Source organism: Lissotriton vulgaris, chromosome 5, assembly GCF_964263255.1.
Source record: "Lissotriton vulgaris chromosome 5, aLisVul1.2, whole genome shotgun sequence".
In the NCBI taxonomy this organism is placed as follows: domain Eukaryota; kingdom Metazoa; phylum Chordata; class Amphibia; order Caudata; family Salamandridae; genus Lissotriton; species Lissotriton vulgaris.
In genome coordinates, this window is record NC_141693.1 from 53,166,998 (window position 1) to 53,180,054 (window position 13,057).

Consider the following 13,057-nt stretch of genomic DNA (forward strand, 5'->3'; position numbering starts at 1 on the left):
AACAAGCTGGACAAGTTATTCAGTACTCCGGTCTTACAGACCATACCTCATGGGTGCATCTGGGGGGAGCACTTCTACCTGCGGGACGGGGTCCATTTAACAGAGGCGGGAAATGTCCTTTCATAAGGAATATCTTGGCATGGGTTAGAGATTATAGCAGCAGCAGGGTGGCTGGCAAAGCGGTTACCGGGGAGCATGCTTGTATGGTCACAGCTGATACCGAGAATGCAGTGGAGAGGGGGGGACTCGGTTAGCGCGTTGAATCACTCGGTAAAGGGGGTCAACAACAAGCTGGACAAGTTACTCAGAACTCCGGTCTTACAGACCATACCTCATGGGTGCATCTGGGGGGAGCACTTCTACCTGCGGGACGGGGTCCATTTAACAGAGGCGGGGAATGCCCCTTTTTTCATAAGGTATATCCTGGCATGGGTTAAGGTCTTTGGAGGTAGGTTATGACCTTTCTATAGGTAGGTGCGGGGGGGGGCCAGATAGTCGGTCAACTATGCTGGCCTGTGGCGGTAAGGTCATAATCGGTGAGCAGCATTTTAAGGTCCTTAGGGGGGGGCGGGCCCATTCACGAAAGGGCCGCCCGTCGGGAGGGATTGGTCTCTCCCAGAACTTCAGGGGCAGGATATGATATCCATTACTTAGAAGGGTGCGGGGGAGGGAGTCCACGCTTTCCTCAGGCTGGTAGCCACCCCTCACAGACACTATGACGTCATCAAGGTGCGCAAGTGTGGGCCCTCCTGTTATGGTTTAATGGAGTTCAGAGCGCACGGGGTGAAACGTGCCCTGGGTTGCGCATGCGCATCTCGAACGTGAGAGCGTAGCTGTAAAGGATCTGACACCGGTTAGCGACCTTGCCGTCCGACTTAATTATTAGAATGCTTAATTTTCAGGATGTTTAGATTTGGTTAGGAAACACGCTGTACTAGATATTTGTTAAGGTTAGCCCATCTTACAATGTCAAAATGGATGTAATCTAATGTTCTGAAATGTGCATTCAATAATTGTCAACAAATGTTTATTTTATTACAATTTTCATTTTATTTTCATATTTTAATAAATACGGCCAGGGGTCCCTTGACCCCTGCCTTCCAAAGACCCATGTGGTGACTTGCTGAATTAAGTAATGCAATTTGTGTAGTAAGGAGGGAGGTGGCCGGTAGTCCCAGACCATGAGAAAAGGGGGGGCCAATCGGCCCCCACGCAGGCATGGCAGGGCCCGGCCCCTCCCATATCCCGGCCCCTTCGTGGTGGCTTGTCCCGCCCCCTTGCCCCGGAAGTAGTTGTGTGCTTCCGGACCGGGGGGCGGGGCCGCGACCATGAAGGGGTTAAGAGCCTGGGGAGCGCGGGAAGCGGCCTCTTTGTGCCCGCGCTCCCCGGGCTCGCTCCTCGCCCCACCGTGGGGCTCTTTAATTTTCCCCACCCTCCATCCCCTTGGTTAGCGAATTGGGTAATGACAATGGTAGGTATACTGTTTAATGTTGTCACTTGATCATAAGAATGGTATGATTGCTGCCTCGGGCGTTCCCCCCGTTCACAGGTGGGATGTGCAGAAATATATGCTTGGTGCTTCGCTGTGGTGTTAACTTATTATCTCCTTAGGCCTTTTTCCCGTTTACAGGAAAATGTACAGATGTAAAGGTTGTGTGCTTTGCTGTGGTTTTTTAACTAATTCTCTCCTTAGGCCTTTTTTCCCGTTTTACAGGAAATGTACAAATGTGGATGTTTTTGTGTGTTGCTGTGGTTTTTAACTAACTTTCTCCTTAGGCCCCTTTTTTCCCTCTTAGAATAGCAATGTCGTATTTATTATGTGGGTCTGGCGGTAAGGTCATAATCGGTGAGCAGCATTTTAAGGTCCTTAGGGGGGGGCGGGCCCATTCACGAAAGGGCCGCCCGTCGGGAGGGATTGGTCTCTCCCAGAACTTCAGGGGCAGGATATGATATCCATTACTTAGAAGGGTGCGGGGGAGGGAGTCCACGCTTTCCTCAGGCTGGTAGCCACCCCTCACAGACACTATGACGTCATCAAGGTGCGCAAGTGTGGGCCCTCCTGTTATGGTTTAATGGAGTTCAGAGCGCACGGGGTGAAACGTGCCCTGGGTTGCGCATGCGCATCTCGAACGTGAGAGCGTAGCTGTAAAGGATCTGACACCGGTTAGCGACCTTGCCGTCCGACTTAATTATTAGAATGCTTAATTTTCAGGATGTTTAGATTTGGTTAGGAAACACGCTGTACTAGATATTTGTTAAGGTTAGCCCATCTTACAATGTCAAAATGGATGTAATCTAATGTTCTGAAATGTGCATTCAATAATTGTCAACAAATGTTTATTTTATTACAATTTTCATTTTATTTTCATATTTTAATAAATACGGCCAGGGGTCCCTTGACCCCTGCCTTCCAAAGACCCATGTGGTGACTTGCTGAATTAAGTAATGCAATTTGTGTAGTAAGGAGGGAGGTGGCCGGTAGTCCCAGACCATGGTGTCCTTGCACCCTTCGCGGTGAATGGCTCCGCGCTCCCCCTAGGACTGAATCAATGATTCCTCTGCAGCTGTTGTTTCTGTTCTTCATGTTTCTGAGCCGCAGAAGGGCTATCCTACTTTTCGGTAAGGTGAAATACTTATCCCCCATGACTTGAATGTTTCAATTTCGTTTAGCACAGGTTGGCGAGGGAGAGAGACCTCCATGTGGATTTGGAGACTTCTCTTCCTGAGTGTGAGTCAGTCCTGATGAACTCTATTGACATTAAGTTTGTTGTTTTTGTGTGTCTTGTGGCTGGAACTGTTGCGAATAACTGGAGAATATTGCCTCTGTGTAGAATGTCACAATTCCCTTATGATGTTAACGCTAGTATAAGGAGTAGTGCGCAGGGCTCTGACTGCTGTCTGAACGGGGTTCCCCAATGATGGCCGTCCTGACCTTGGAGCCGGTTGAATATTTGCTGGTTCTGTGCCCTGTCGTCGCGATCTGTTTGAGCAGATGCTGTATGATGCTTGTTGGTCAGTTGTGGTCTGATGCCTTCTGACTGCCAGTGGGGATCTTCTGTGTCTTCCTCTCCCTGCACTTGCCCCCTTATACTGTTTGGCAATGGTAAAGGGCCAGTGCTGGATTTTGGGTCGTCCACCATCGCTGTCCCCCAGCTCATTTAGTTTGTCGCTAGCAGGGTTGGGGCTGTGTTATTTGTGGTTATGCTGATTGCAGTTAGTGCCAGATGTCTGTTCGGGTCTCTCTCTGAATCCTGCGCTTGCGCAGTTGCTGTCTCGTTTATTGTAGTGTTTGTTGGTCTAAATGAGATACCTGGGATTCCCTCGGATGATTAAAGCCTGCTCCTCTTGTACCTCCAGTAGGACTTTCTGCTTTAGGGTTCGACATATCCTGATTGTGCCAGTCTCCTGGCTGCTGGGATCGTCATTGCCTGCTGTTTGAGGCGTTAGGCTAGGTTTAGTTTCCTTTGTGTTTCCCTGTGTGGGGCAGAAGAGGGTGTAAGTTGCAGCTGTGCTGGCTACTGATATTTTGTAGCGACCTTTCCTCCTGCGTTGGCGCCTTTGCTTGGCATTGTGGGCTGGGGCATTTCCAATTTGCGAGGCTGGAGGACCGGTAGTGGGAGATTCCCCAGATGTGCTGCTGTTTGCTTTGGTGTGTGGGATTTTATTCTTGGCTTCCGCCTGGCCTGGCCTCATGGTTGGCTCTGTATTCGCGTTTAAATCCTCCTTGTCCAGACTCCTGTTTCAGATCGTTAAGGGTGTTGGACAACATTGATGGAAGGGATGATAGCTTGTCCACTATCGGTTCCACAGCCCCAAATTAGGTTTGCCTTCAGTTGGACTCGGATTATTAATGAGTTTAAGTTCCCCAGGTTTTCGTCGAACCCTCATACCTATAGGACCAGTGCATTAAGGAGCTCCAGCTGTAGATCCCTCTTGTCGGGCTGGTACTGTAGCGTATCTACCGTCCGTTGCACGGTGTTTATCAGGGTGTCCCACACGTTGGTGCTTCCTGGCGTGGCATGGTCACTTTGGTGTGCCCTGCAACTGGGACCTGCAGCCGGGTTCTCTTCGTCCGTCTGGGTTGCGTTGGTTTGAGGCGATCTGTGCAAGAGCCTGCGGGTGGCGTCTAGTGAATAGGATGCCACCAGGTCTGCCCTCTCCTGGGAGTCTAAATATGAAAGATCTTCCTGGTTATCCTGGTTGTCCAGATGGTCCTCCAGCTGTTCCCATGCCTCTGCCCTCCTGCAGGTTTTAATATGTCCTTTATCCGGCGGTGTCAACTGCGACTTGGGTGAATTCCGGTGGGCCTGGGATGGTTTTGGAGGCAGCGCATTGGTATGTTGGACCGAGGTTTCCCCCTGTGATTCCGTCTTGCGTGGAGCCAGTGTGTAGTTGGACTGGCCTTCTACATAGTGCTCAGAGCTCAGATCTGGACTGTGTGGGTTCAGTTCTGGTTGGGGGGGCTGCTGGCCTGAAGTGGTTTCTGCTCCTGGCTGCCTCTCACAGGTGATGATTCCTGCAGGTCGTTGTCTCTCTGAAAGGGACGAGATGTGGAAGTAAGTATGGGGGGCAATGAGGTGAAACAGCATCTCTCTTTTATTGAACCCCCCGGAGTTTTGCAGGTTGGGGAGTACTTGACGGACTCCTTCACCAGCCCTTCCCCTGCTTGGGGCGATTCCCTGAGTAGCATCGCTGGGGGAGTGTTTGCGTGGGTTTAATGGGATCCTGCGACCGCGTACCCAGCTGCTTAAAGGAAAATATGGTGGATCCTGGGTCCTTAAGGGAAAATACATTTCGAGTAAATTTTGGGTTGCGAAAATTGGGTAGAGAGGCTCTTGATCTGGCCTCTTTGTCTCCAATGTCCTCTTGGGGGGTGACCTGTATCGCTTGGTATGGGGAGGCTGGCATTGTCTGCTCAGTCAGGCCTTGTTTGTTTGCTTGGGCTTTCTTGCTGCATTTAATGCCCCTTGGGTTGGAAGGGAGTGGACCCCTTGTCCTCCCTGACCTCATTGTTCTGAACAGAACTTGGTGTTTGTCGCGGCCCTTCTCTCAGCCCTGCTTAGGCTGCCTCTCTGACTATTTCCAGGGATGGAAGAGGGCTGGCGAGGATATGGACTGACTTCCTGCCTTTCTGGTCTTCCTGGGCTTCTTTCTGATGCTAACCCGCAGGTATGTCAGACCAGGGCCGTAGCTATGGGGGGAGGGGGCCCGCGGGGCCAAGCCAGCCTATATTTTTTGTGGTCCCCAAATATTACATTTATGCTTGCTGTTTGTGTTGATGTGCCACAACAGCCACATTATAGTTATAATTTGGGCTTGGGTTGGTGCAGTGACACACACAGGCCAGGCCCGGGAGGCCCCTAGAATGAAAGTAAATTAACAAGAGGGAGGCAGTGGAGGGGCTGTGGGACGTGGAGGGGCTGTGGGACGTGTAGGGGCTGTGGGACGCGGAGGGGCTGTGGGACGTGGAGGGGCTGTGGGGCGTGGAGGGGCTGTGGGGAGGTGGAGGGGCTGTGGGACGTGGAGGGGCTGTGGGGCGTGGAGGGGCTGTGGGGCGTGGAGGGGCTGTGGGGCGTGGAGGGGCTGTGGGGCGTGGAGGGGCTGTGGGGCGTGGAGGAGCTGTGGGACGTAGAGGGGCTGTGGGGCGTGGAGGGGCTGTGGGGCATGGAGGAGCTGTGGGGCATGGAGGGGCTGTGGGGCGTGGAGGGGCTGTGGGGAGGTGGAGGGGCTGTGGGACGTGGAGGGGCTGTGGGACGTGGAGGGGCTGTGGGGAGGTGGAGGGGCTGTGGGACGTGGAGGGGCTGTGGGACGCGGAGGGGCTGTGGGACGCGGAGGGGCTGTGGGGCGTGGAGGGGCTGTGGGGCGTGGAGGGGCTGTGGGACGTAGAGGGGCTGTGGGACGTGGAGGGGCTGTGGGACGTAGAGGGGCTGTGGGACGTGGAGGGGCTGTGGGACGTGGAGGAGCTGTGGGGCTGTGGAGGGGCTGTGGGACGTGAAGGGGCTGTGGGACGTGGAGGGACTGTGGGACGTGGAGGGGCTGTGGGGCGTGGAGGGGCTGTGGGACGTGGAGGAGCTGTGGGGCTGTGGAGGGGCTGTGGGACGTGAAGGGGCTGTGGGACGTGGAGGGACTGTGGGACGTGGAGGGGCTGTGGGGCGTGGAGGGGCTGTGGGACGTGGAGGAGCTGTGGGGCGTGGAGGGGCTGTGGGGCGTGGAGGGGCTGTGGGACGTGGAGGGGCTGTGGGGCGTGGAGGGGCTGTGGGACGCGGAGGGGCTGTGGGACGTGGAGGAGCTGTGGGGCTGTGGAGGGGCTGTGGGGCGTGGAGGGGCTGTGGGACGTGGAGGGACTGTGGGACATGGAGGGGCTGTGGGACGTAGAGGGGCTGTGGGACGTGGAGGGGTTGTGGGACGTGGAGGAGCTGTGGGGCTGTGGAGGGGCTGTGGGGCGTGGTGGGGCTGTGGGGAGGTGGAGGGGCTGTGGGGCGTGGAAGGGCTGTGGGGCGTGGAGGGGCTGTGGGACGTGGAGGAGCTGTGGGGCGTGGAGGGGCTGTGGGGCGTGGAGGGGCTGTGGGACATGGAGGGGCTGTGGAGGAGCTGTGAGGCAGTGGAGGGGCTGTGGGGCGTGGAGGGGCTGTGGGGCAGTGGAGGGGCTGTGGGACATAGAGGGGCGTGGAGGGGCTGTGGGACGTGGAGGGGCTGTGGGACATAGAGGGGCAGTGGAGGAGCTGTGGGGCATGGAGGGGCTGTGGGGCGTGGAGGGGCTGTGGGGCAGTGGAGGGGCTGTGGGGCGTGGAGGGGCGGTGGGACGTGGAGGGGCTGTGGGGCGTGGAGGGGCGGTGGGGCGTGGAGGGGCTGTGGGGCGTGGAGGGGCTGTGGGGCGTGGAGGGGCTGTGGGACGTGGAGGGGCTGTGGGACGTGGAGGGGCTGTGGGACGTGTAGGGGCTGTGGGACGTGGAAGGGCTGTGGGACGTGGAGGGGCTGTGGGACGTGAAGGGGCTGTGGGGCGTGGAGGGGCTGTGGGACGTGGAGGGGCGGTGGGACGTGGAAGGGCTGTGGGACGTGGAGGGGCTGTGGGACGTGAAGGGGCTGTGGGGCGTGGAGGGGCTGTGGGACGTGGAAGGGCTGTGGGGCGTGGAGGGGCGGTGGGACGTGGAGGGGCGGTGGGACGTGGAGGGGCTGTGGGACGTGAAGGGGCTGTGGGGCGTGGAGGGGCTGTGGGATGTGGAGGGGCTGTGGGACGTGGAGGGGCTGTGGGACGTGGAGGGGCGGTGGGACGTGGAGGGGCGGTGGGACGTGGAGGGGCTGTGGGGCGTGGAGGGGCTGTGGGACGTGGAAGGGCTGTGGGGCGTGGAGGGGCGGTGGGACGTGGAGGGGCTGTGGGACGTGGAGGGGCTGTGGGGCTGCCCACCCTGACCCTTGCTTGACCCTGCCAGCAGCCAGAGGTGCAGCCTGCACACCTGTGACTCTTCAGCTCAGGATGTTTCCATTCAGAGCAGCCAGCTTGGATCTCCAATCTCTGCTGCTACTTGAAAGGCTGCTGCGCCAGCACCACCAGTGTCAGACTCCAGGGGGCAACAGCTACAGGCAGGGAGGCATTTCATCACTGGGGATTGGGGACTGGGAAGGTGGAATCAGCAGCCAGACTTGTATCTACTGCTTCCTCATCAAGTAAGTAAATGAATAAAAGGAAAAAGGTGATTATTGAAGAGTCCAGCTGCTCTGCCTTGATTTCTCCCTGGTAGTTTCCTACAGGCCTGGCTTTCCACGCAAAAGGAATGGCTAACAGAGGGATTCTTGGCAAGCTGAGCTGTGGAGATCTTTCTTGCAAATATATTGTGTTCCGCGGGTGCCGTGTTTGCATTTTGCAAGTGTTTTTTATGTCTTAAAGCCCCTGCTGCCCCGTCCTTTCCTCCAGCAATTCTCAAGCAACTACAAAATGTCAAGATACGGTTAACTCCTGTCATTAGTGTTCTTCCTAAGGAGAGATGGAGTTTGGTCTAGTTTAGACTTTGTCTCACTTTAAAGTGCAGAGTCTTAATAATAATAATACAAAGCAAAATCCGGTGTAGACCATCCTCCTCTTTCACGCGGAAGTGTCATATATCGAACAGCCCTACGAGGTTTCCCCGGAGCCCACATAAACCGAGCACAGAGAGACTGTAGATATTGAATTTGTTTAGTGGCTACCTCCAAGGGCACTGCCCTAAAAAAATACATAACTCATGGTGAAACATTCCTTTTAGGAACATCTGCCCACTAACGAGAGATGAAGATTCTGCAACCTTTCAAGTGAGCGTTTAACTTCCCACATAATATCGCCCCAGTTAACCTCCACAATATCTTTATCAGAGGTACTGATTTTAATATCCAGATATGTAGCTTCCTTAACAGATCTAGTATCCCCATCCATAGCTTAACTTGTACATAAAATTTGGGTTTTAGCAATACTAAGCTTGTAGCCAAAAACTATCCCTAAATTCTGCGCCAAGCATTCTATTTCAGGTATAGCGAGGCAAGGATTAGAAGTAGCGATCGCTATATCATCGGCATACGCCATTACCGAATACCGCTCTTGTTGTACTATAAAAGGCGAGATCTTTCTACTTTGTTCTAATATAAGAATAAACAGAATAATATATAAAACAAATAAGAGTGGTGAACAAGGACACCCTTGCCGTGTGCCTCGAGAGATCACGATAGTCTCTGAGTAATACCCCATTGAGCAAATCTTCACCGAGGGTAGATGATAAAGGGCTTTTAGAGCACCTATATAACCCGGCCAAAAACCCATTTGTTTCAATCCCTACCAAGGAAAATTCCATGAAACCCGGTCAAACGCCTTTTCGGCATCGAGAAAAAGCAGGCCAAGTTCTCGAGATTCTGCCTGTGCAATATCAAGGAGAGTAACTACTCTACGCACATGGTCTACCGCCCCTCTCCCAGGTATAAAGCCGTGTTGTTTTAATGATACTATTGATGGTATAATTGTTGCCAGCCGCGTCGCCAAGATTTTTGCGTAGATTTTACCATCTTCGTTCAGGAGAGAGATTGGGCGATACGATCCCGGTAACTCAGATGGTTCCCCTTTTTCTTAAACACACAAATATTGGCCTCAGACAAAGTTCGTAGAATCACCCCGTTTTGTGCCGTTTGAAAAACTTTAACCATATCATCTTTAATCTCGTGAAAAAATGTCTTGAATACTTCCAAGGGGAGTCTGTCCGGTCCCGCAGCTTTCCCTACTGCGAGCGAATTTATGGCCTGCTCTAACTCTCCCAACAAAATAGTTTCCTCAAGTATATCAGAGTCCGTTTGAGCCAATTGGCCCCAAAGAGAAGCTGGAGATCCCATATCCATCAAAGCAGAGCCCCCAGTATCATTCTCTGTGTATAATTCTATATAAAAGTCATGAAGCACTTTAAGAATTTCCTGGGGATCAGACACAATGTCCCCAGCCGAATTCTGGATCCCCGTTATTCTTTGTTCAGCCTCTTTTACTCTCAATTTCTGGGCTAGACACCGCCATGTGGCCTCGCCATACTTATGATACTCTTTTCTAAAAGTTTGATATTTTATAGCGATCTCCTTACTCCATTCTAGATTAATTTTAGCCTTACATCTCGCTAAATTATTCTGGAGTGCTGTATTATAAACTACAGCTAACCCATTAGCTAATCCCTCCTCGGCGATCTTAAGCTCATCATATAAAGCCTGCAATGTCTGTTTCGCTATTTTAGATTTTAAGAACCTGAAACTCTGTGTTTCCCCTCTAAATCCCACTTTAAATGTGTCCCATACAATCCCCCAGGACGCAGAATGTCTATTAAATTGAGAAAATTCTTTTATCCACACCTTCATGTGATCAATACATTTTTCATTCATCAAATGCTTCCTATCAAATGTGGGGCCACACATCGAGCTAGTGGTTGATTTTCAACTACAACAGATGCGTGATCCGAAGTCACCCTTGGATGTCGACAGATTTTCAACCCCGAAAACACTGATGTAGGTGCAAAACAATAATCAAGATGAACAAGCCTACTGTGGGGGTACGAAAAAAACCTGTATCCTGGGTCTTGTCTCTGCAGACTACTCCACACATCTAGCAGCTCATGATCAGTTAATAAATGAAATAAAGCCTTTCACACCCTAGGTTTCCTACCCTTATAATTCCACCCACAATTTTGTCATGTTTATATTTAATCCCCACACAAGAATAACGGAGTGGGTCATGAGGCAAGCTCTTCATTCAGATTCTCTGTGCGTTTTAGTGTAGTGAGCAGTCTAGTGCCGCTCGCTTTAGTGTAGTGAGCAGTCTAGCGCTGCTCGCTTTAGTGTAGTGAGCAGTCTAGTGCCGCTCGCTTTAGTGTAGTGAGCAGTCTAGTGCCGCTCGCTTTAGTGTAGTGAGCAGTCTAGTGCTGCTCGCTTTAGTGTAGTGAGCGGTCTAGTGCTGTGCGCTTTAGTGTAGTGAGCAGTCTAGTGCTGTGCGCTTTAGTGTAGTGAGCAGTCTAGTGCCGCTCGCTTTAGTGTAGTGAGCAGTCTACTGCTGTGCGCTTTAGTGTAGTGAGCGGTCTAGTGCCGCGCGCTTTAGTGTAGTGAGCAGTGTAGTGCTGTGTGCTTTAGTGTAGTGAGCGGTCTAGTGCCGCGCACCTTAGTGTAGTGAGCAGTCTAGTGCTATGCTCTTTCGTACAGTGAGCAGTCTAGTGCCTAGCGCTTTAGAGTAGTGAGCAGTCTAGTGCTGCGTCCTTTAGTGTAGTGAGCGCTCTAATGCTGCGCTCTTTAGTGTAGTGAGCAGTCTAGTGCCGCGCTCTCTAGCGCTGCGTGCTCCTTCCAGATGTGGTGTAAATTAATCAAATGTAAAACAGAACCAGTAATTACAGCCTTTATTTTTGTCATTACATCTCTAATTGTGAATCTCTTCTCTGCAGTGATGGTGACTCTGGATCCTGACACGGCTCATCCTCGGCTCCGCCTGTCTGAGGGGGGGAGACGAGTGACAGTGACGGACACAGCACAGACCCTGCCGAACACCCCCAAGAGATTCACCAACGAATACAACCCCTGTGTGCTGGGGAGTGAGGGGTTCACCTCCGGCAGACATTACTGGGAGGTGCAGATGCTGCAGGAGGGGGGAGCGTGGCATGTGGGGGTCGCAGCAGAGTCTGTGGACAGGAAGGGACCCGTCACATGGTCACCTAAGGGGGGAGTCTGGGCTGTGGGGTGCTGGGGGGGTCAGTACAGGGCTCTGAGCTCCCCTGTGACCCCTCTGTCCCCTCGTGAGAAGCCCCTGAAGCTGGGGGTGTATCTGGACTACGAGGGGGGGCGGCTGTCCCTGTACAATGCTGACTCCATGGAGCTTCTCTACACCTTTCCGCAGGCCCCCTTCACACAGAGGCTCTTCCCGATCTTCCTGCTCAATGGAGGTTTCTTCTATATCAATATAGGAGCAGAGCTGAGGCTGGTGTGAGAGCTGCAGGGAGCTTCAGACCCTCATCCTTCCCACCCTCCCCCCCAACTGTCATCTACAGTTCAAAGAATCTTCAAACACCAACATTCCAAAGAATCTTCTTCACAAGGACCCTCCCACATGTTACCATGACAACCAGAAGCCTCACGTGAAACTGACTGCTACGTATCTCTTTTCCTTGTACAATTTTAAAACAAGGGCAGGAAATGTTTGCTGTGTGAATGATGCGCCAGACATCATGTAACATATGATAAAGTCTCTTTAAAATTCAAAAATGTGTATTTCTTTCACACGTGGAGCTTTGACATTAATATACACATTATAGCGCCGCGCTGTGAAGTACTTATTGGAAGTGATTGTTTTTAACCATGAACTTAGAAACCATTCCTGCCCCGCCCAACAACAGCGCTAATATTAGTGACCTCAGACGCAAGACAGTTGTCACGTGCACGCTGTATGTAACCCAGATTCAGGGCGGCTTTTGGACTGTGCAACCGGTGCAGCTGCACCTGGGCTGACCTGGGAGCGGCGCTGTGTGCAGAAATAACTTTAGGTTTTAAAAGCACCTGCTGCTTCCTTGTGTGTCCAGCAGGTTCAGGCAACAGTAAAAATGTCAAAATAATGCAGGTGCTTAATGTTTCTGCTGGAGAGAGATTGAAGGTTTGTCTAGTGGCAGTTTTGACTCATCATTAAGTAGTACAGAGGGTTAATATGCCGGCTGCAAAGAATGTGTCCATACAGATCACAGAATCGTAATCCTCATTGGTTTGCATAACATTTCCTGTAGACTGATTTACTCATTGCCTCTTTATAATGTGTGTTTGGTGTAAAGTTCTCCGACACCTCATGGTTAGTATGAGCAGCGCTATTGAACAATAAATGTGTGTGGAACTCGGGCTTTGTAGAGGTGACTGGAAATGTTGGAAGGTGGGAGTGAGGGAATCTTTGGAGAATTCTGTCATGGGGGAGGGGTAGGGGGAGGCGCTCCAAAAAAGACTGTCGCGCCTGGCGCCTCTAACTCTAAAGCCGCCCTGCCCAGATTCTCATAGATTAAGCAACAATATATGCAATTAAATCAAACACAATAGGTGTTTGTATCACTGGTATTCTAAACTCACTGATTTGGAGGTGCTCTCATGTGCGATAGTGAAGAAAATGGAGGATCGGTGAAATTAAATACTTGACTAAAATCACACAATTTTATAATGCGACGAAGCCTCGAGCAGTCCAGGTTTTCGGGTTTCACTTTGTACAAATCAGCCACTAAATGGCTTTCTATTTGTCTCTTCTTTTTCCCTTAAATGTTAATGTTTTTGTGATCCATCACCAGTGAATTAAGATGATATTTCTGTGCCAGGGTTTAACACTTCTTTCTGTGGACAGTGTTTTTGTAACATGAGCATGACGAGGCCAGTAGAGATATATTTTAATACAGAACTATTTTAAAGCATTACGGTTCCTAAACTGTAAAGATTCCATCACAATTACGGACCCCTATGTATACCTTGTTTTCTTGTGAAATATCTACCCGACTGCACAAGCCACTATTGTTGTATGGCTTTCTTGTAAAGCTGATCCAATAAACTTGACTTA

The 13,057-nt window shown here is 51.8% G+C and overlaps 1 protein-coding gene across 1 annotated transcript in view; it reads left to right on the forward strand.

Moving 5' to 3' along the window:
• Nucleotides 1-11,735, forward strand: part of LOC147710128 (E3 ubiquitin-protein ligase TRIM39-like) — a 130,141-nt gene extending 118,406 nt beyond the window's left edge. Inside the window, exon 6 of the mRNA XM_086920824.1 lies at nt 10,926-11,735. Within this exon, the coding sequence (XP_086776950.1) occupies nt 10,926-11,464 (539 nt within the window). The 3' untranslated portion in view covers nt 11,465-11,735. The remainder of the gene's footprint in view (nt 1-10,925) is intronic.
• Nucleotides 11,736-13,057: the final 1,322 nt, after the last annotated feature.